Source organism: Rhinolophus hipposideros (assembly GCF_964194185.1).
Source record: "Rhinolophus hipposideros genome assembly, chromosome: 2".
Taxonomy (NCBI): Eukaryota; Metazoa; Chordata; class Mammalia; order Chiroptera; family Rhinolophidae; genus Rhinolophus; species Rhinolophus hipposideros.
This window is the reverse complement of record NC_138048.1, coordinates 110,696,404-110,720,233: the sequence shown is the minus strand read 5'-3', so window position 1 is coordinate 110,720,233 and position 23,830 is coordinate 110,696,404. Positions and strand designations below refer to the sequence as shown.

At 52.6% G+C, this 23,830-nt stretch overlaps 1 protein-coding gene across 1 annotated transcript; it reads right to left on the bottom strand.

The window, feature by feature from the left end:
• Positions 1–699: 699 nt before the first annotated feature.
• PCNT (pericentrin) lies at positions 700–21,282 on the bottom strand. Its single transcript, XM_081068460.1, has 14 exons — positions 21,087–21,282; positions 19,503–19,725; positions 19,174–19,324; positions 18,431–18,458; positions 17,964–18,341; positions 14,639–14,820; positions 13,843–13,945; positions 12,866–13,039; positions 7,154–7,273; positions 5,860–6,092; positions 4,446–4,522; positions 3,443–3,566; positions 1,820–1,947; positions 700–1,154 (listed from the first exon to the last, which is right to left on the bottom strand). The coding sequence occupies exons 3-14, from the start codon at positions 19,188–19,190 to the stop codon at positions 1,111–1,113; spliced, it is 1,608 nt and encodes a 535-aa protein (XP_080924586.1). The 5' UTR covers positions 19,191–19,324; positions 19,503–19,725; positions 21,087–21,282; the 3' UTR covers positions 700–1,110.
• Between the last annotated feature and the right edge of the window lie 2,548 nt (positions 21,283–23,830).

The following is a 23,830-nucleotide window of genomic DNA, read 5'->3' as shown; positions in this document are numbered from 1 at the left end:
CGTCCCCGTTGTGGTGGTAGGTGGGGGCTTTGTGGGACTGGCATTAGGTGAGGCCGGTCTCTCAAGTTCCATTTAGTTACATCCTGGTAACTAAATGCCGTTGGAAGGGTGGCCATGCCCACCATCGGCCCATGTGCTTCCTGGTGGGCTTAGCCCATTTGTTCTGCACAAGGTGCCGACTTCTACCACGATCTCAGCTGCAGCAACACTGGGCAAAGGGCACAGATGCCGGGAAGGGCAGGGAGGCTCCCATTTTATTATTTTATTAGTGTCAGCTAATAGCAGCAAGTGCGGCCATGGACCCGTGCTTCAGGCTGAGAGGAGAATGTGTCACCGAAATAAGTAAGGGATTTAGAAGAAATTGTGTTATAGTAAAACCTCGGCCCAGCAGAATAAATGTCATGTCAGAGGTCCTAAAAACACAGAAGAGCGTGTAAGTACAGCCTCTGGGTAAAGGACAGTGACCGGGTCTTACTGCCTAGAAAGCGAGTGTGAGGGACACGTAAAGGACTACAGCAGTGAGAAGCAGTACTGGTGCCAGTCCCTTCCAGAGAGAAAAGAAGGAAGCACATAAAACGAAGCTAGGTGACCAGTGCTTTGAGTTCCACTGCAAGTTTCTTACTTACAGGAGTTGAACATAAATGCTGTCGTGGGTTTTTTTCCCTCAGGGACAAAAGCAACAGGATAAAACTAAAAAACAACTGTTCACAAATAAAACAGTTCTTTAATTATATTCTCTCCTTTTGTGTTTTTGTTTTTAAACGCAGTTTCCATCTGTACACTTTAAGAAAATAAACAGGGAGCCAGTCTCTGCTTACCAACCCTTCTTGGAGGCGGGCAGGTGGCTCTGCCCACATGCACTGCGCCCGTCACCCATGAAGGTAAGGAGCTGACAGGTACTGAGATTACACAGGCAACACTCCGTCTGGCTTTGCAGCAATGCACCAATGTGAGAACACGTCAGTTGTGGCACTTGGGGGCTGGCATCTCGGGCACATGAGGACACTGGGCACCTCTCAGCATGGCGGGCCACAGCTTTCCGTAGACAATGTTAGAACAAATCTTGACCTCAGACAGAACCATCACAGGTGAGAGCCAGGGGGATTTTATTCACTGTTTAGTCTTCTGGCGGAAAGATTTCTTGGAAGTGGGATCTGAACATAAATAAAAATGACATACAGTATGTTAGAAGGCTTCACTTGCCTTTTAAGAAGAATTTTGCAATGTTGAAACACTACCACTAAATTAATCTCATCTTGGTAAAAATATGAGTAATTAAAATACACACTGGTTCCTATGTTTTCTTCGATGCAGTAATTTAGTGGTTACCAGAGGGTAAGGGGGTGGGGGGTGGGTGATGAGGGTAAGGGGATCAAATATATGGTGATGGAAGGAGAACTGACTCTGGGTGGTGAACACACAATGGGATTTATAGATGATGTAATACAGAATTGTACACCTGAAATCTATGTAACTTTACTAATAATTGTCACCCCAATAAATTTAATTAAAAAAAAATACACACTGGTTTACGTTATGATGATTAAAAAGCACTGGACAAACTGCATCCTGCTGAGACATCACCGCTACGTTCCCCCCGAGGACGAGAAAGGCCCAACGGCCCGGCTGGTCAGCCCACTGAGCCCGACACCTGTGGAGCCCTGTACACGGCTCTGAGGTGTGTCCACTGACAGCCTGCTGCTGCTGCAGCTGGTGACAGCTGCTCGCTGACACTGCACACCAGCAGCCCTGCCTACGTTACTATACATTCCAGGATACAGTTACGGTATTTTAGCAAATAGAGAACACCTTTTATTACCTGGTGGCACCCCCCCCAGTCTCTGCTGGATCATTTCTAGGTGATGAATATATTCCGTCAAGGAACGTTCTGGATCTCCAGATGCAGTCCGGGGTCTTTCTGATCTTGAATTTGGGGATGGACTGGATCTTCCAAGAAGCAAAGCAAGAAACAAACAGAGCAGGAGATGAGCATGCCACAGTGAGCCCAGACAGGGAGTGCTCTGCATCCTGCTGACCGACACACAGGCCACGGGAGACGGGGCACCATGGCTGTTTCCTTCGTGTCTTCCCTTCACCGCGAGACAAAGGTGGTGCCTGGTGCTGTAACACCAACTTCTATGTAACGTTTCAGAGTCACAGTGAGTAAAACTACTGCATGTGACTTCAGTCACCAGACCATGGCTTAGGCACCGCACGCCTCACCCCACACCATTGTACCCAGGAACTCAGTGTGTCACTCCTCACGTTCTCGTTACCCACAGACAAGAGGCCTTGGTCACCACTTGTTGCCCAGTGAGTATCACCACCTGGGAACTGAGTGCCACAGCCACTAGAGTCCCTGCCGACCACACTCGACGCACACGGGTGCCCCCCACCTTGCTCAGGGGCCCCCAAAGTCAGACTTACAAATACGTCCCTCCAAGGAACCACATACACGGGTGGGACCTCGTCAGCAGAGGCCATGAGCTAGATGCACGAGAGTGTGCGACAGGACGGTGACACCAGACATGGTTACCTCCTAACCATGTGTCACCGTGACCCAGAGGCCATGGAGCGAAAGAGCCAATGTGAGCGCTCACCCTGCCACCTGACAGCACGCGGGACCATCTGTTTTGCTCAGACTAGAGTGGAGCACACTCAGAATCCTAAGACAGGACACACCTACAGATTCTGATGTGCATCTGCAAATGCCCAGAGACACAAACTGAACTTGCTATACACTTGAAGGGCATGTTCCAAATACTGGAAAAGTCATAGTTGAAACAATTCAATAAAGGACTCATAACCCAGAATGCCTCATTCCAGCATCTGAACAGGGTTATCATCTTTAATAGGATTATTTCACACTTGGAGAAGTAAAAGCGGAAATCTCATTCTTCGCCAGTGACTCGTAGGTGAGAAATCGCATGGTCAGGAAAATGGTATAAACTGTGAGAAGGTCATTGAGCTTCATCACAGCCCCTCGTGACAGGCACATCACATTACGTCACCTCCGCACGCAGGGAGGGCTTCAAAACATGACATTTACGGACAGTCACAGCTCAAACTGTCAGTCACTAGGGAAACCTTTCTTGCTTTAATTTTTAAACTAAATTACATTCTACCACAAGTCCTTTTCTTTTTTAAATGAAAAGATTTTTCCCCCAAATAACTTATCTTTAACATTGTCACTGGAACATCTCAATTGCCAAATGAGTGTAAGTATCAAAATACATCAAGTGTGCACAAAACCCAAATCCTACAGAAGAGACAGAGTAAGGCCCCCAGGGCCTGTGTGAGGGAGGGTTTTACACGCCTGGGAACCCCGCTTCCATCAGAGGCAGGCCTGGGCACCTTCCCACTGCTTGTCTGTGGGCCTCCACTGATGGCTGCCACCCAGGCCCCATCTGTCCGTCACAATGGAGGAAGCACCACAGCTCACCTTTCGCTCCGGCGTGGGGAGGCTTTTGACACAGGGTCCCGGGTGTGGCTGGAGGAATCGTCCCGGGTTGGCGCGGATTCACTGGTTTCGGGTGGAGGGTGCTGTTGCTGTGGCACCGGGAATCCTGCTCCCAGAATTATTTCACACCAGAGGGATTAGGAAACAGACAAGTGCATTTTAGTAGGAAGGCCCATCTACCAGATTTTAAAATTCATAAGCTATAAGAGTCTGCATGGAAATGTCAAAACATTTTTAAGTACCTAAGTTATAAAAATTACAAACCCGACTTCTGATCACCTCAGACCCTGGCGCTGGAGGGGCACTCAGTGGCAGATGGAGCCAGCTGGGTGGGTGCCGGGGGCGGGGTCTCCTCCACCCAGCTGGGGAGTGGGCTTGGGAGACTGGGGCAGTAACCCTGTAAACCACCAGGTGCGCCCAGAGGGGGCAAACTTTCCTGAAGGCTGAGGAGGCATTTTGACTTCAAGAAGTAGCATTAACACATGAAACCAAAGCTGACGGACATGCTGTGGTGTCATCTGTCTCCCACCCCAGGTGGCCCATCCCTGTGTGAGTGGGAGGAGGTTCTCTGCCAGCGTGGAGATGGCAGCAGAGAACCTCAGACACATGTGACTGAGAGACAGTGAGCAACGTACAGTACGCAGCCTGAAGAACTCCACTTCATTTTGGAGAAAAAGGACCTTTTTGTTAAAAATGAGTCATCAGTCGATCCATTTAGCATCTCTGTGCTTTTCTATCACCGTGCTTCTCTGAACTACTTTTACTCGTTAACTGTATGAACCGCAGTTTTCTTTGTGTTTGTTCCCAATAGAAACCATTCTCCTTAAAGACCACCTGGCCTCTGTCTGACAACTGCACTGACTGGATTTACCCATTTCTTGTACTTCATTATATCCCCACTGAACCCTGAAAACCAGTGGATGTTAATGAAGCTACAGCACGTGGAAGGCACGTCTGCGAGGTCAACGGGTCCCTGCAGTCCCACCTGGGCGGGGCACCAGTCCATGCGTCAGAGCTCCTTTCCGATCTACTTCTTGCCATTTCCTAACCAAAAAACGTAATCTAGAAAAAAAAAGATACAAATAACTTATCTTTAACATCTTAAACCCTCCCTCACACAGGCCCACCGCGCCTACATCCAGCCCCACCCACTCTGCCCACAACTGGCGCCGGCCCCGCCCTGACCCCACCCAGGCCATTCCTGGCCCCGCCCACTCCCAGGCACCAGGTTGGGGTCATCCAGATTCCCATCCAAAATCAGTCTGCAGCACCCCGCTTCCTCTGTCACCAAGGCCACTTGGGCTCAGGAGAGCAGGTGAGCGGGGTGTCGGGTGACCGGAGTGCAGCGCTGCAGGGGCACCTAAGCCCGGGTTCCCGCACAAGGTCCCTGCAAAGGCCGCCTCCCTGGGCAGTTCCTCAGCACCACCTCTCTGAGACCCACCCACCTACAAGGCATTTTCTGTGACAAATCACAGCACTGCGATGACGCTCCCTCACTGGCAGGAGGCCCTGAGTCTGGTTTGGGTTGTTGACCTGTCCCCACCTCGCCTCTAACATCCTTCCTGGCACAGGACCCACAGGTGAGGGGACCAGGAGCCCTGACGCTGGAGGAGGCGCCCCCCGCCCGCAGGGCAGCCTGCCCTACAGACAGACAGGACTGGCCTGGGAAGGCACCCCTGGGGGAGGGCGGGCGGGCGTCACAGAGCAGACACAATCACACAGCTCTCAGTGGGACATATTTTCAGAAATTCATAAAAAATTAAAATTATAGGATAAAATGGATTTCATCACTTAATTTTGAAATGGTCAAAATTCCCAATCACCCCAGGGAGTCCCATCCCTGCTCCAACATGATGTGTGTGCACACAGTGGCTGTGGAGAGCAGCGAGCCACACCTCCAGTTGGGGCCCTGGGTCACTTGGTGGCAAGTGAGGGTACAGGCCCCCCAGCCCTGCAGCCACTCTTCCTCCCCTCCCCCACCAGTGGTGGGGACTGGAAGGCCTGCACCATAAGTCGTGTGCCGTATTCTTATGCACCTGGCCCCTCTCTGTAACACAAATGAGACTAAAACAGGAAATGGAAACGTGAAGAAGGAAGGCAGTGTTAAACATGGTCAGACATGCGGAGTCCTCAGAACAAGCCTGGCAAGAGGCCCACCAAGGGGCAAGATGCTGTTTTGTGATGAAGAGGGACCCTTAAATCTTTTCCTTTTAGGTTTTGGCACAACATGATTTCTTGAAATCAAGTGTCACTTTTACTTTCTTTAAGGCGTCAAGCGTCATTCATCTCAAAAAAGAAGACAACTACAGAGTGTCAGACTAAAGCCACCTAAAGCCACCAAGACAGCCTCCCACTCCTAGGTGGGCAGCCACGCCTTCACGTTACCTGGGTACCATTACCTGGATATGGCAATCACCACCCTGACAGCCGTCCGGAACTTGGTGAAAGGACGGGGTGGGGCAATTTTCTTGTCTGCTTTGGAGGGAAACACTCCTAAATGAGCAATCATGGAGAGTGTTTCCTGTTCCGAGTCCTGGAACCCACCAATCAACAGTAAAAGATACTTCTTTTGATAAATCAAAGCTTTTCTAAAGCTCTCTGCTCTCAAATAACGCAAGTACAATTTTTCCATCTGAAAGAAAAAAGGTTGTAAAACTTAGTCATAGAACAAAGATATCTTGCCAACAAATCTTTTTTTTTTTTTGCCGACAAATCTTATAAAGCATGTTTGCACTACTGTGCTTTGCAAAGACCCAGACCACTTTTTCCTTAGCAAATCGTCAGACGTCAGCCCTGTACACCATCTGTAACCAGAAATAACCTTGCTGTTTAAAGTCCGATCTTCTGTGTCAGACAAATATTGGCCACACGTCCTTCCCAAGCAGGTCCCATGGGGCGCCGTGATCCTAACCACTAAGCGAGGTCCAGCCTGGGAGCCACTGGGCTGTGGGAAACCCCAAGAGAGTGCGAGGTTGCTGCCCACCTCTCAGTACGGACCATCCCTCAGGAGAGGCCCTGGCTCACTCCACAGGGTCATACGAGGACCACGCAATGCTGGCGCAGGCTTTTCCGGTCTGTGCAAACTATTACCTGGTGACTGAGCACCTCGTGCTCTGCCCCCTAACCCACGAGCAGAGACCCAAGGTCAGATGAAGTTCATTCTCTTTAACTTCCCTCAAGTACAGTGACTTGGCCGCCAGCAGCAGCGTGCTTCTTACTGTGAACAAGCACGTTTGGTACACGTGAGGCAACTCTGCCAGGCACAGGGAGCGCTTCTGCTACAGTTAACACACTGGGATTTTAAAAAGCATCGATGGGCGGTGGGGGGCGGAGGGTGAACAGGCGGAGCACAGAGGGTGCTCAGAGCAGTGACACGCTCTGTAGGACACTGACAGTGGACACACGTCACTGTACATCTGTCCAAACCCAGGGGAGGCACAGCACCAAGAGGGGCCCCCCTGTAAAGTGTGGGTCCTGGGTGATGACGTGTGTGTCACTGCAGGTCCATCTGTTGTAACAGAGGCCCCACCCGGTGGGGACGCTGATGGTGGGGGATGTGCCTATGGGGGGCTGTATGGGCGCTCTCTGCGCTTCCCTCCGTCGCTGTGAAAGTAAACTTCCCTTTACATAAAGATATAAAGTCTTACAAATAGATCAGGACGCCCCTCCCGCAGCCCTCAGGCGTGGTCTCACCTTGACGGTGCTGGCGTCCGCCTCTTCCGTGGCATCTGGCGCAGACAGCGCTGGGTCTGGGAGTCCCAGTGAGCCCTGCAGTACCTTCCTGTCCCGCTTCCCGGCCGACCTGTCCGACCTCTGCAACAACCCCAGACAGTGCCATGTGCAGAGCTGTTCTACGTAAGACAAAAGACCACCTCTCCCAACGCCAACCCCTGGGGGGAGGGCACATTCAAACACCTGTCCCTGGCTCTGTCCCTGGCTGTCCCCTGCGCCTCCTCAGGGTGAGGCCCCCATGGAGGGGGGGACACAGTACACTCCTATGTCCCCTTTCAGCCGCTACTAAGTGGTGCCCAAGTTGTTGTGTGACATCATCAGCCAGATAACTAACACTCATGGGGTGATTATGACACGCATTTACTGAGGTATGCTTGCACAAAAGGCACACTTTTATTAAAAACAAAACACCAAGTATTTGTGAAATAACCACAAATTCAAAGCTCGAAGCTATTACACTGCCTCATGTTCTCTAACCTGCAAATGCTAACTCCTAGAAGATGAAAATTCCTAGCTCTGCTCTCGCACCATCAAATCACATGCCTGGAGTCTCAGCAAGGGCCCCCACACAGAAGCCACTCAAGCCAAGCGACAGGCATTACGTGGAGAGCACACTGACCAGGCAATGTGTCCGAACCTACGGAGCGTGGGCTGACACCACAATGTACAAAAGACCCCAGAGCTCCAATGCGGGGTACGCTAACAGAAGGATTCCATAGGGAGGGGAACCAAGGAGCCACCCACAACAGATGGGGACCGACTGGCCTGTCACCAAGGCCAAAGGGAGCTCGAAGCACTCCCAGTGCCACATGGTCAGTGGCCTTCGGCCAGCGTTTGGAACAGGAATCGGAGGCTGCCTGGTCGAGCCACCACCCCACTGCAGAGCAGGTCCGAGAGGACAGAGCCCTGAGACGGTGATCCTGGGAGCAGCTCTGCGTGCCCTCCCTGTGAGGCAGAAAAGACCAGTGTCTTCCTGGTCTTAAAACACAGCTGGGTCATGCCTGGAAAGAATCCTCGAGGAACACACGTCATCCCGGACACAAAGGAGAAAATACTCCACCGTTCCCTTTCAGCCTACCTTTGATTTTCTCATTAAGAATATTAATTTCCTGGTTTCTTTGTTAACTTTTTTACAAAGGATGAAAGCATTCCACTGCTGACTGCGTTTTAGTCCACGCAGGCCCAATGGGGCGGCCTAAACAAGGAACCTGGAGACACTTTCTGAGCAAGTTCCAGAGAAGCAGACGGGCAGTGAGGTGACACTCAGGGCAGCCGTCATCAAGACAGACATGGAGTCTTTATAACGACTGCGACAAGGAACACAGTCGTGGGGCTGCTGGCTGGCTGGGACCAACTCCACAGTACAGGGTCCCTTCACCCCTAACAGAGCTTCAAAACTGACAGATCCACAGTCCTCATCAGAGACGTCAACACTGCCTGCTAGTGAGGCATAGGACAAGCTGGAAGATGCTTCTGCTCACAGAAGACTTGAACCCCATCAACCAACTGGATCTAACCGACCTTTCCAGGACACGCCACACACCACCACCAGAAACATCAAATCCGTCCCCAAAAACTTTCCAAAAAGGAAATACTAGGCACAGATGGTTTCACTCGTGAATTTTAACAAATATTTAAGAAAGAAATAAATACCAGCTCTACATACTCTCTTCCAGAAAGAGGGAACATGCCCCGGCTCGTTTTATGCAGCCAAAACAGACAGATAACGCAAAGAAGCCCATAGTAATCTCTCTCATGAACGCAGATGTCATAATGCTCAACAGAATGTGAGCACATGGAATCCAGCAGTACCCAGAAAGAAGGTGTCACGAAGGGCGGTTTTTCCTGGGACGACAAGGTAGAGTCAACATCCAGAATCAACGTGACCCACCACGTTCACAGACTAACAAGAAAACCACACCACCCTATCAACAGATGCAGGAAAGCATGACAAATTTCAACACTCACGACAAAAAGTCTCAGCAAACCAGGAACAAAAGGGAACGTCTTCAAACTGACAAGGGCACCTCTCAGAAGCACCTGCGGGGTCCCTCATGGTGAGACTGAGCCCTACCCATAACGGAACCAGATGAGGGTGAGCTCCTCACCACGCCTGCTGCCACTGTCCTGAAGTTCTAGCCAAACAGGCAAGAAAAAAAACCAAGTATTCAAATAGGAAAGAAGGGATGACACTCCCCATTCGCAGATGACATGGCTTCTGCGTACGAAGTCCTACAAAAAGGCTCATAGGGCTAAACGGTGAGGCCAGCAAGGGTGCAGGTCACAGGTCAATCTATAAGTATCAATCACATCCCCATACAACACGGGCGAAAAAACAAAACGTGTAAAAAGTTCCCTTCCCAACAGCCCCTGAAAAGGGAATTATTTAGATATAAATCTAACGGAATGTTGACAAGACCCACATGCTGACAGCTACAATGCATTTAAGAATGAAACTTCCGGATGTAAACACATGGGGAGACACGCTGAGTTCATGTTCATGGATGGGAAGGTTCAAATGTAGCTAGGATGTCAGTTCTTGCCCAGAATTTTATTGTAGCTTTACTGAGGTGTAATTCATGTATCATAAAACGTATCCTGCTGAAATACACAATTCAGTTGCTTCTTGGTATTGTATCTGATTCGAGAACATTTTCGCCACCTACAAAACTCTGTACAGTAGTAGTCCCCTCCCCCAAACGCTGACAGCCACTAATCTATTTTCTATCTCAATACATTTGTGTGTTCTGACGTTTTATATAAATGGAACCATACAGCACCGGGTCTCTTACAGCTGGCCTCCTGCACTTAGGACCTTCTCAGGCCCCCCCACTGTAGCAGGGAGTCACTCCTTCATTTCTATCGACTGCTGAACAATATTCCACTTCTGGACAAACCATGTACCATGTTTCCCCGAAAATGAGACCTGGCCGGACAATTAGCTCTAATGCGTCTTTTGGAGCAAAAATTAATATAAGACCCAGTCTCATTTTACTATAATATAAGTCCAGGCCTTATCTAACATAACACAATATAAGACTGAGTCTTATTTTCAGGGAAACACGGTACTATTTTCCTTTCATCAATTACTAGATATTTGGGTCGTTTCTACTTTGCAGCTATGATGAATGGTGATAGGGCAACTTGTGTACAAGTTGTTATGTGGACATATATTCCTATTTCTCCTGGATAAAATACCTAGAAGTGGAAATCCCAGACTGTTTTCTAAGGTGGCAGCTCCTTTTTACCTTCCCAATTTTTCCCACATTGATCTACAGATTTAACACAATCGCAACCAAAATAGCCAGCAAGATTCTAAAATTTATATTGAAGCATACAGGAACAAGTGTAGCTACATACTTTGAAAAAGAAGAAAACTTGGAGCCTTCCCACTACCTACTATCTGAAGTGAAAGTGTAATACAAACCTGCATTAATCAGGCGGCTGGTAAAGGACAGACATACAGACCAGCAGGACAGAAGAGTCCAGACACACGTACACAAACACTATTCACTGACTTTTGACAGAGGCACAAAGACAATGCAAGAAGACAGGACAATCTTTTCAACAAAGTGTGCCAGGATAACTGATATCGATACATACAAAAATAACCACTTATCTTTCAGACCATACACAAAAGTTAATTCAAAATGGAGCCCAGACCTCCGAATAGAAAGTAAAACTATAAACTCTTGGCATGGTGACTATAGGCAGGAAGCATAGGGCCGCAAGGGCAGGGGGGAGCAAAGAAAGGAGGAGGCAAGGTCAGCAGTTAAGGAAGTGGCCTACAATCCAGCCAGAACCAGATGTCTGGCGGTGGCCGAGAGCAGATCCAGGACAAAACATTGCCCCTTACGGTGACCTTTGCTGATTATAATAGATCCTAATGCAATATATTAGCATGGCAGCCAAGAAAATCTCCACCCGATCGCTGTGACAGTTCTGAGAGGCAAATAAGGACAAAAACGACCCCTCCTGACCACAAGGAGTGGTCAGCAAGGACCCACCCAGAACACCTAGGATGCACTCCCAAGTCTGGAAACCCCCAATTACCCTTTCCTTTCAAGGGTAATTTGTCCCCACTAAGGGTAACATGTCCCCTCTTTGGGCAGCTGCTCTTCTCTGAGCCTGCCCGCTCTCGCCACCCTGAGAGTGCCTATCCTCTAAAAAACCCACGACTCGCTTGGCTGACTCGGGGCATCTTTGAATTCTTTCCTGAGATGAACACCGAGGACCTGTTTCCAGCAACAGCATGATCCACAAAAGTACAAACTGATATACAGGACTTCATCGAAATTAAAAACTTGTTTTGCAAAGGATACAATACAGAGGCAATAGCATAGATGGAGAAAATATCTGAAAATGACATTCTGACAAGGGCGCTGTATCCAGAATATATTAATAGAAAGAACTCTCGGGGTGGCCAGATGGCTCAGTTGGTTAGAGAGCAGTGCTCTTAACACCAAGGTCGCAGGTTCGATTCCTACATGGGCCAGTGTGAAGCAACGGTTTGAGCTTGGAGCTAAGCCACCGGTGGACGGCCAGTTGGCTCTGTGGTTGGAGAGCGGTGCTCATAACACCAAGGTCGCAGCTTGAAGTCCCACATGGGCCAGTGAACTGTTCTCTCCACAACTAGACTGAAAATGACTTGACTTGGAGCTGAGCTGCGCCCCCCACAACTAGACTGAAAAAAACAATGACTTGCCATCCTGGAAAAACACACTGTTCCCCAATTAAAAAAAGAAAAGGAAAGAACTCTCAAAGCTCAACAGTAAGAAAACAAGCCATCCAAGCTAAGAATGGGCCAAGACTTTAACAGACACCTCAGCAAACACGACACACCCATCAGGAAGCCGATAAAAGTACCCAGGACAGCAGGTGTGATGACACAGAGAGACTGCGACGCTCACGCTGTGTGGCTGTTCTGGAAAACTCTGTGGTGGCGACAACACAGAAGTCAAACACAAGCTCCCGTAAGATGCAGCAATCCCGGGCATCTATACAGGGGATGAATTTACGTCCTCACAGAATCCTGCACACAATGTTTACGGGGTCTTATTCATATCAGTCAGGAACTGGAAACGGCCCATGTCCTTCAGCAAGAGAATGGTTCACCTGAAGCACATCCCGAACATGGCAACATGGGGGCTGGCAACTGACACACTGACACCAGGATGCGCCTCAGACGCAGCAAGGAGGAGGACGAGCTGCCAAGGCCACACACAGTGTCTCCCCTCATACAACATCCGACACCACATGTGCGAGGTAGCTCACGTGACACAGCATGCCAACAAGGGGCAGATTCTACCATTTGCAAATTAAAATTAATTTGTAAAAAGTTTTCATTGTAAAAAATGTAAAGCAAATCACAAAATCAATCTAACATACTCAAGAAAAATTGGGCAATCAAGACATAAGTCTGTCAAACTACACTAATCAGGAAAATTATAAATTATTTTAAGAATTTCCTCTGGTGAAATGCAACACACCCCATGTCCTGGACAGGGCCACAGGGGACAGAGTGTGGGATGCATCTGGCTCGGAGTAAAGCAGGGCATCTAGTACTATGGCACAGAAGCAGCTGTGGCCACCAGGGAGGACAGAACTCAGAGCGCTAACTGGAGAGGGGACGGCACTGCCCCAGGCCACAGCCCTGCGCAGGCGCATACGTACGCTGAGCATGCAGCCCTTCAGCAGATGCTGGGCCAGTGTCCTCTCCAGCCGGGTCGCAGCCCGGCATAGTCCCGCCTTCTCCCGGGTCACAGCGCCGAGGGCCTTCCTGAGAGAGTCATTGTCCCTCAGCAGGACACCCACCAGCTGCTCCTGTCGCTGTGTTGTCATGTTTTTCTGGAGACGGAGGAAACAAAAACAAACGTGTAAGGGTGTTTGTTAAGCGGCACGCACACCACCTCTGTTTCTTATTGTCGGTTTTTTCAGGGACTATAATTTGAAATGTATTTCGGGTTCTGTGGGAAGCTTGTAAGGCTGGGCAGAGCATCTGTGGGACAGGAAACAAGTCATCAAATCACATTTCTTCTCAATCCTCTCTGAAATAGACAACACAAAACTGAACTGTGTGAACAGAGCGGGCCTGGGGCCTGGAGCCTGGACCCGACACCGCGTGGCAGCGCTGACCCGAGAACATCACGTGCGCATCAGCGAGAAGGAAGATGAGCTGCGTCTGAGGAGGACCCCCGCCCTCGGGGGCTGGTGAGCAAGTCCCTCGAAACAGGCTCACTACTTCCACAGCCAGAGGAACCTTCAGCCTGTGGCAGGGATGCCGACGAAGGCACAGTACCCGGCAGATAAGAGGCGGGCCGCAGGACACGCACTGATCTCTGGCCGCCTGCCAACACACTGCTGTCACCAGAAACTGTCATCGCGCAATGGTCACAGACGCTTGACAGAAATTCCTATCAGCAACGAGGATCTCACACACCTGGAGACACAGCTGACGGGGCGCAGGCTCTCCACACGGGTGTGTGACGGCCAGAGCCCACCGGGGCCCCACAGGAGTGCCGTGAGCGCCACATCCCTGAGGCACCCACTCGCTCACCGAGCACCAAACTGAAGACAGAAGGAGGAAGGAACAGAGGAACGACCAGTCACAATGAAATCAAAACGGGCAGCAGGCGGCCGCTGCATCTCACCTGGGAGCAGCTGGACGGGCTCAGCTCGCACTTGAGCTCCTCTAACGTCCGCAGTAAAGATGCTACCGCTTTCTCGTTTGATGATGTCCAGTCATTAATTGTCCTGTCAAAATGAAGACACATTTAGACGGTTCATACGGATTCCAACTGCCCGCCACCCAGTGCCACACGGGATGCTGCCCTGAAGACGGGTGAGCGCCAGGCTCCTGGGAGGGCCGCGTGCGGCCCACTGTCAACTTGCATGTTAAGCACAACATCGAGCGCGTTCTGTCCACGCAGGTGGGCGAGCCCTGGCGTGGGCAGCCCGTGAAGCCCAGCAGGCTCTAGCCACCCCACTGCCCGCTGACCACCAGGCTCCCTCGGCGCTCACGCCTCCCACGGGGCAGCTCAGCGGTCACACTGCTGCCAGGGAACTCCAATCACAGGGAACTGTGTTTGTGGAGGTTCTGTGTCTGCAGGAAAGGGCCACATTCATGTCGATTATGCTTCTCACACAACACACCGTGGTCTCCAGGCTCCGCAACCACGGCACACACCCGGCATGAGCATGGCCGACACACGGCAGCGCCTGATCGGGCGGGTGGGCTCAGGCCTGGACCCTCTGGGTGTGAACAAGTCTAACAGGCGTGGGGAGAACCAATCCCAAGGAATGTGGACTTCTGTCACTGCAGCACACAGCACAGTGCACCCTGAGTTCATCCGAACACGTGGGTCACTGACACATGGGCTCAAACCCCAGGCTGCCCCTCGTGTAAGAGGCGCAGGATGGCCAGGCCCTCCAGGTCCCCAGACTGACCTGTCCACAGTCTGGTTGATGAAGCTGGTCAGCAGCCCGGCTGCACCCAGCAGCTGCTGCCGAATCTTCTCCAGGCCCTGTTGCTGCTCCTGCAGACGCCCTGCCTCTGGGGACCGGCGCGCCGCCCGCTCCAGCTGCTGAATCTTGTGCTCCTGTCGTTGGCGTCGCAACTCCAGCTCTCGCTGTTGTCAATGGCAGGGCAGGCAAGGGTGTCACACGCCTCCCAGAAGCCCAGCCCTGCACTTGGGGCCCCGCCCAGTGTCGGATCCTGTGGGGCTGCCCAGCCCACGCCCCCCGGAGAGGGTGCTCACGGGGTCCGGATGCCCTGCCTCACAGACGGCACAGGCCCAGTGCAATCAGGGTTGAAGGTTTTGTATTTCTGAGAACGGCCAGCTTTCACAGGCCCAGGGAAGCCAGGGTACAAAGGAGAAGCACCTGGACCCTGACGCACGCAGGACGAAGCCTGAGGCCCATGTCTAGGCCACCACCCTCAACACACGCATGCATGCACATGTGAACAGCCATGTGAACACGTGTGCACACACACACACGAATAGCATGAAGCTGGGCCACCCTGTGGCCTCACTAAGTGGAAAGCCCCCACTGAGAAGGAGCTGGGAGACGAGCCATCAGAGTGGGTGGAGCAGCGCACAAGAAGAGCGTGGGGAAATGGGGTCTATGTGGCTGGAGACCTGCGGACAGGGGGACAGGCTGGGACAAACCCCAGCACGGAACGGACCACGTGGCCTAGGCCACCAGGTTCAGAGCTGCCCTTTCGGTGTATAGTGGAGAACAGTTCAAAATTTAACTTAGAAAAAAACATTTTCTTTGTAATTGTGTCTTTCAAGTTACCACTCAATTTAAAAAAAAAAGAAAATCAGGTAAAAGGGCCTGGCTGTACACTTGATATGTGCTTTCGGGAGTATCCTGAAAGCATCTGGAGCCTGCAGACCTTTCTCCCAGGGGAAAGGCCAGCACACACGCGTGCGACACAAACCCTGAACACATTCTGGGCTCTGGGTCACCCACACCCACCCAGCGAGTTGATGCCACACTCCTCCTTCACAAAACAACTAGCAATGCCGCCTGACCATGCTCTGTCCACTCTCTGTCACTCCTCTATTCTTCCCCTTTCCAAGACTTCTGGTGAGAAAACATTACAACTATTTTAAAGGGTGATTAACACAGTAAAAATTGTTAATCATTACTTGCACACACTATAACATGGATGAACCTTAAAAACATCACGAAGAAGCCAGACTCAAAAAGCCACCCATTCCATTTATAAATTCCATTTATTAAATTCCAGACAGGAAAATGCAGAGAGGTTGGAGGTGGATTAGTGGCTGCCAGGGGCTGTGGTGGGGTGGGGAGTGACTGCTGACAGGCAGGGCTCCATGCTTGAGAGATCAGTGTGTGCTAAAGCCGAAGGTGGGGATGAAAGCACTAAATTGTGAAAGCACTAAACACTGCTGACCTGGGCCCCTGAAATTGTCAACTCAGTGGTGTGTGGGTTGCGTCTCAGGAAAGCTGTTAAAAATATTAATCACATCCTCATGTGAATTTATAAAACTATATTCTATAGCATTTTGGAATCTGATGTACCCTTGTAACATTTAGAAACTTAGTTTTCTTCTCAGGAACACATATTCATTTCTCAACTATGTCATGGCAGGCTAATCACTAAAAAAACCAGGCCATTGGTTTTCCCTGTGCATTTTTAAAAACTTTTTATAATTTCACAAAATACCAAACCAGAAATTGTGAAGGTATTTTTTCCAAATTTTTAAAAATATATTTTTAAAGAAGTCAAAATAAATGTCAATGCATGAGAAGATACAGGATATAATTTCCTCAGAAAGAAAAGGCTTTTGGTTGACATCAAATCTAAAATTAAAGCCCATCTAAAAATTAAAAGAGGGAACACTATCCAGCTCACCCTGTGAGGCCAAAATCATCCTGATATCAAAAGTAAAGACACTAGAAGGAGATAAAACCACAGACCAACATCCCTTATGAACACAGACGCAAAACACGTAGTGAAATCCAGCACCATATGAAAAGAATTATACACCAAAATCCAGTGGGCTTCATCCAAGGCAGGCAAGGATGGTGCGACCTACCCACCAGCAGAATAAAGGACAAAACCATACACTTCAAAAGATACTAAGTAAACCCAAAACTCTCATGATTCCAACAAGAAACAGAAAAGGTTGAAAAACCTAGGAAGAGAATTCCCTCTGATAAAGAGCATCTGCAAAAATCCCACCACTCCCATTGTACTTAATGGCGAAAGACTGGCGGCTGCCAGACAATCAGGAACAAGGCCCGATGTCCCCTCACCACGTCCAGCATCGCTGCCCTGAAAGCTCCAACCAGGACAATCAGGCAGGAAGAGGAAACGCAGGCACCAGACTGAAAAGGAAGGAGTCAGACTATGCCTACATGAGGGTGGATGTTCTTGTGCCTGAAAAATCCCAAAGAATCCATTACAGAAACACTGGAACTGACAAACAAGTACAGCTAAGCTGCAGGATGAAAGGTCACCATAGAAAAAGCCACCGGATGGCTACACATGAGCAATGAACAACCTCCCAATGAAGCTGAGAAAGTAAGTCCATTTACAACAGCATCACAGACATTAAAATATTTAGGAATAAATTTAACAAAAGTGCAAAACTTTTCATCTCAAAGTTAGAAAACACTGTTGAAAGAAATTAAAGAAGACCGAAATAAATAGAGACCTTCCAGTTTCACGGTGGGAAGTTAACCTTAAGGTGACAAGACTCCCCAACGCAACCTATAGTCGGTGCAATAGCTACCGAAATCCCAATGGCCTTTCTTACAGAAACAGAAACGCCAGCCCTCAAATCATGAGGAACTGCCAGGCCCCACACATCCATACAATCTCGAGAAACCTCCCAGGAGGGGACGTGCACTCGCTGCTTTCTAACCCTGCTGCAGGACTGCGGGCGGCGGGGCAGCCGGTGGAGCAGAGCAGCCGGAAGCGCCCCCATCGTGTGGCTCGTCCCTGGTCCCTGCCCTACCAACTTAGGCCTAGGTGCTCACATGCCCCGAGGGCGGCTCTCACCAGTTTCTCCTTGTCTCTCTGCCACTTCCTCCACTTGTCCGCGTCTGCCCGGCTCTGCCTCGTCCCCGCTCTCCTCTGCGTGTCCTGGTGTCCTTGCTCTGCCAGCCTCGTGTGTAACTGCTCTACCTGTGCCTGTGGCCACGCGGGCGTCTCCCCCTCTGTCTCCTGATCGCAGCTCAGCTCTGGCCTGGGGTTCTGTAGGGCCTGCACGGTAGCCTGTGGCGTGGCACTTACCTCCTTCTCCCTCTTGAGCTCCTGGCAGTGCCCCTGTGCCTCAGCCTCCGGCTGCTGCGGGGTGGCCTGCAGCTCTGCTACGCGGGCCCGCTCATCCTTCAGCTTGCGCGGCACCTGTGACCTCCGGCTGAGCCGCTCGGTCAGGAGGCGCTCGTGCTGCAAGGCCTCGGACAGCTCCTGCGAGCGGCCCTGCTCGACCTCTAGGCGCCTGCGCAGCTCGCTTAGCCGGCTGCGCTCTTGGGCTAGTAGCGCCTCGCAGCGCGAGGCCTCGATCTGCAGCTCCCGCTGGAGATTGTCCTTTGCCGTCTGCTCGTGTTTCAACGCAACACTCAGTCGATTGTTCTGAGCACACTCCTTCTCCAAAGACACTCTCAGCTCCTGTCCCGAGGAAATGAGAGGGAGGATCTTACATCAGGAGGAAGGCTGTCTCATCAGTTTTCCAGCCAAGCTGCAGTTTATATCCTTACCCGGCAGTCACACCTTTTGAAGTTGGCCCTGTGAGTGAGAGAGGACACGGGGCCGACCCTTCAGTAACACAGGGTAGGGATGCCGACCTCTCTCCAAGCCAAAAACCCACGTGTGTAAGTACAGTTGACCTCTGCACACACGGACCCACAACTGCAAAGCTGACCCTTCAGCAACGTGGGTGTGAACTGTGCAGGTCACGTAAACAGTGGTCAGCTGACAGACATCCACACCCGAGTGGACCCACACTGTGCACACCCGCAGTGTCTGGGGCCAACTGCACTGTAACTATCTTGTTACTCGGAAAAGTTGCTCTGGGCAAATGCACAACACTCCTGGCCCCGTTCCCACCTCAGGAGAACCAAACATCCGGGACACACACACACACACACACACACACACACCCAGTCTGCACTGTGGAAACACAGCTGCACTGTGGCCGGGAACTCATTCTTGGCCTGCCCAGGCCACAAAACGCCCGCTGAACACATAGTCTCGGAGCTGCCAAACCAAATGCAGATTCACACTGCACCCCCATCGTGCACAGGAGTTGGGTCCTGCCACCTACACAGCCTGACACAGGACTCTGAGGCTGTGCCTCATATGTCTGCCCAGCACAATCAAACAGTTGGAGACGGTGGGGACTGACCAGCATCGCGGCCACCACACTGTCACTGCAAAGGTCACCCAGACGAGAAGAGCCACTGGAGCGGCTAATGGCTCCAGCCGGCCCTGTGGAGCTCACCCCCAGGGCTTGGGCATTCTGGGCCTCTGCGCGCAGGTGCTGCAGCCGCTCCTGCTCCAGCCGTCCCTGCAGGGCTCGCTCCTCCCCACGAGCGCTCTCGAGCTCCTGCAGTGCGGCCCTCAAGTCCTCCTCCTTGCCATCCAGCATGGACCTGTGGGGAGATGCCATCAGGCCCCATGGCACAGAACGCTCAGGTGGGTCGTGGGCCCGCCCTCAGGACCCTGTCGCCCCCCTTGTTTTCTGCACATGGGCTCCACGCCACTGGAAACCCACGGGAGCAGGAAATTTCTGCCAGGACCTGGGCCACACTGACCGGAGTACAGCCATACCTCAACTGCAGGACCTCCCGCTGCACATCGCTCAGGGACTCCAGCAGCCTCTCGTTGTCCTGCTTGCACTCGCAGAGCTCCGACTTCAGAGCTCGGACTGTGTTCTCTTCCACCAGCAGCAACTGCCGGACGTCACTGGCTTTCTCCTGCTCTTCACTGAGGGTTTTCTGGAGATCGCTCGCTATACATTTTTCCTGCTCAACTTTGTATGCCAGTAACTCAACTAAGAAAGAGATAGAACATAAAACAGCATTCATCACAAGGCCAGAGAGCTATGACTTAACGAGTTCCAGACAAGCCAGTAAGGCGATGCGGAGAATGAATGAAGCTTCTGTGACCTAGAAGCCGTCAGTTCTGATGGAGTCAGGACTCTCAGGGACACATTCCTTCCTCTCGTCACTGGCTCCACCATGCATGGCACCAGGCCTCGGCCTCCGGGGGGGACAGAGAGCGTGCATGACCCACACCAGGCATGCGGGCACGCCTACTCAACGTGGCTCCAGGGATGGGCCACACGCCCACTCAGCCCCTGCAGAATTCAGGTCTGGGGACTCCCCGGAGACAGAGGCTACAGCTAAGCCGAGATGGACCTGCACGTGGGAGGCCGCTCAGAGCCCACCCTGCCTGGTGCCAGAAGGCCAGTTTTGGCCTCCTGGTAGTCATTCTAAAATGCCATCCCACCTGCCACTTCTACACTGAATGTCTCCAAAAGAGCCAACCCCAGCCCAGACGGCTTTCCTGGAGAATTCTCCCAAAACTTAGGAAATAAACCCAGTTCTCTACAAACTCCTCTGGAAAACAGAAGGGGTGTAGACATGTTTCAATCCTCCATGAGACTAGTGTTACTCCAATACCAAAATCGGAAGAGAGAAAACGACAGACCAGTAGCCCTCATGAAAACAGATGCGAAATATTGAAAATCCAGCCCAGAAACGCTAATGCACCACAATGAGGGGTCACGGCCAAAATGTAGGGCTGCTCCACTCGACACACTCAGCCCGTCATTCATCCTCCACAAGTAGAGAAGGAACTCTGCAGAGCTGGCACAGCGTGTCTGTGACAATCACAGCTGACACCGTGTTTAGGGTAAGACACGGAGGGCTTCCTTTATGGCTGGGCCAGCGGCTCCATTCATGGCATGCTCACCGGCCTGAGCCGTGCAGGAGAAGGAGGTGGGGAGGAAATCGTAAAATGATTTTATCCACAGGCAACACGAGTCTCTACATAAACAGCTCAAAGAATCTAATTAAATGTAGACACTACGACAGCTGCTTGAGCCCAGAGCATGCTGCAGCGGTGTCCCAGACACAGTCCTGCTGGTGCCCAGAACACCTGCTTGGACATGGGCACCCCCACTGCCTGCTGGGACCCTGGGCAAGGCCTCTGCCCTGACCGCTCTCAGTCGTTTCCACTCAGAGGTCTAAGAACCGAGAAATGCTGCAGCCAGTGTTCTCACAAAGCTGCTGGGCTCGCACTCAGGGACCTGAGAAAGCAGGACGTCACTGCGGCCCCACACCCAGTGCTAGGCAGGCTGGGAGACTCTGCTACCCTGACGCCACCTCACCAGGCCGGGGCCGTACCCACCCTGCCTGCGCAGCTGGTGTTCCCGCCGGCTCCCACGGGCCTCTGCACTGGTCAGCGCCGCACACAGCTGCTGCAGTTTCTCCTGGTTCTGCAGGTGTGTCAGCCGCAGCTGGGCTCGCAGGGCCTGGATCTCGGATAGCAAGCTGCTCCTCTCGGACAGATGCAGGCGCTCCGGCGACTTCTCCTGCAGGGCCTCCTGGACACGTGTGAAGACGGGAAAGCAGTCAGACTGGAAGGCTCAGGGAGGGCACCCACCTACCCACACGGGAAACAGAATGTGATGGAAGAAACCAAGTGCTGGCAGCTCCAGGAACAGCCCACCCTCTGCACACTCGCGCCTCCAGTGTTGCTGCTACAAGCTGTGGACTTGGAGTCCCTGACTCGGGGGAGAGCGTACTTGCCAAGCACACATGTGACCGTCCGTCCCCAGCACCTGGAGCTGGTGCAACAGGACCCCAAGCTCCTCAAAGGCCAACACCCTCCAACCTCCAACCCCGGGTGCAGGGATCACAGCCTGGGGCCAGACAGTGTGCAGATGCTTTGGCTTTCGAGGAAAGGCCGGTTATTTCCAGAATGGAGTGAAGTGTAAAGGAGGACAACTTGCACACAGAAAATCTGTGTTACACCCGGACTGAAGGTTGGGGGCTCCAGGGTGAATCAGGCCCGAGCTTACCTGCTCCAGCCGCTGCGACAGGAGGGCTATGGGGCCACAGCCGTACCCTCGGGACTGCAGTGCCGCCGGCAGCATGTCCTGCTCCTTTGCAAAGGCTTCCTGGACAACCTGCAGGAACTCTCCTCTCCAGCCAAGGCTCGTGCCGAAAGGTTCCTGAAATTGGAGCAAGGAGCTCAGTGTTGGCACAGATGCTCCCGGCAGGAGAGCAGACACGAGTGCCCAGGACCGACCATGCAGGGGCAGGGAAGGCTGACGGTGCTGGGCAAGCGGGGAAGAAACACTGCAGAGGGCAGTGAGATTAGGCCGAGCGAACCACAGCGGGAAGCCTCTCCCACCACGAGGTTCTGGGCCCAGGAGAGGCCCAAGGTGGCCACTGAGGCGGCTGTGTGCGTGCCAGAGCGCGTGGAGCACGGGCAAGCTCTGGCGGCTGCCCTCCGGCCCCTGCTCTGGGCCCCTCCTCTGCAGGTCCGGCCTGGGTCCTTCCCCTGCTACCCCACACCTATGACAGGCTGGCTCCCCTTGGACGTCATTCTCATTTGGCCCTTGCCTCAGCACTGCCCCATCCTGACCCCCACGCCACCTCCCCAAGGCCTCTTCTGCCCTAACAGGGCCTGGGACGGGCCTGCACGTGGCCAGGAGCCCAGCCACCCTGCCAGACGCCAATTACTTCTTGTTCCCTATTCCTGCTTATTTGGCCAAACAAACCCCTCAGAGTGGCCCAAACCCATAGTTTCTGTCTCTCGTGAACATCTCTGTACCTTCTCTCCCTTTTGCGGTGCTGGCAATGCCTCCAACAGGCCTTGGCCCCCCCACGGGAAGCCCTCGAGGGGGGTGCTCGGCTCGCCCTTGCCCAGTGCGCTGGGGGGTCCACGGTATTCAGACAGGGCCAGGATGTGGCGGCTCTCGTCACACACCATCTGCAGCAAAGCCTGCAGCGGGACATTCAGAAAGAGGGGACATCAGCTTCAAACCACCGGTCCCTGGTGGCCCTGCCTTCGCGGGGACGCCTGCACTGCCTTTGTGCCCAAGAGCAGAGCTTACATCCTAACCGCCAGCTTTTCAAACATCCCACCCCATGACCGGCAGGGGCAGCAGAACACTGCTTTGGAAAGGGCCAATTTTTGTCGAAGCCACTCCAGGGCGGCCCCCACGGCTTGGCCATCCCATCTCCTCCCTCATGGACACTGTCCCGCCCGTGGCCTGGGAGAAGCTTGGGGCAGGCCCTGGGGCCACCTCCCATGACAGGTCATGAAGACGCCATGGGCTGCCCTGTCCCCCCTGGGACAGCAGCTGCCAAGCCCTGAGGAAGCCCCCACGGGAGGCCTGGGCACTTGTCCCAGCAGATGCGTGACGCCTGCATACGGCACCAGACCAGTACTGACGACCCCAGTCCTCCAGTGGCCCCAAGAGCCCAGACCCAGGGCACAGAGAAATGTCCCCGAGGCCTCCTGTCAGAGTCCCTGCCACACGCCCTGTATTACAGAGCGATGGAAACGATGACATCCACGGTGGCCTCTACATCCTACCCAAAGGGGCTGAGAGGAGGTGATGGCTTCCCCAGAGCTGTCCTTGTGGGTAAGTTGGGGTGAGGACAGCGCCCCTCACGTCCCCGAGGCATGAAGTCAGCCTCTGCGCACAGTGTGCCTTTCCTGCGGCAGCACGGCCCACGGCCACACCTCACCCCGCTCCCCACGGCAGTTACCTCCACATGCTTCGAAGGGACCACCTTCTCCTTCATGGCTTCCAGCGGCCGTTGGAAACTCCACGAGGCGGGAGGGGGCGCTGCTGGACTAGCAGTGGGGGCGTCCTGTCCTCCTGGGCTCTGGGTGAGTGTCTCTACTCCATAGCCATCACCTGGAACACACCACCAGGTCAGAGACTAAAAGCAGAATGCTTGGTGGCTTGTAGAGGGTAGTTAGACCCCACCATCCTGCTGGAGAGCGGTGGCTGCAACTCCTCTCCCTGCAGAAGACACCGAGGGGCCACCAAAGACGGTAACATCAGGCAAGAACTACATACATGAAGTCGGGAAAAGTGTGCTTTGCACCTTTCAAATGGTAATGTCCATCAT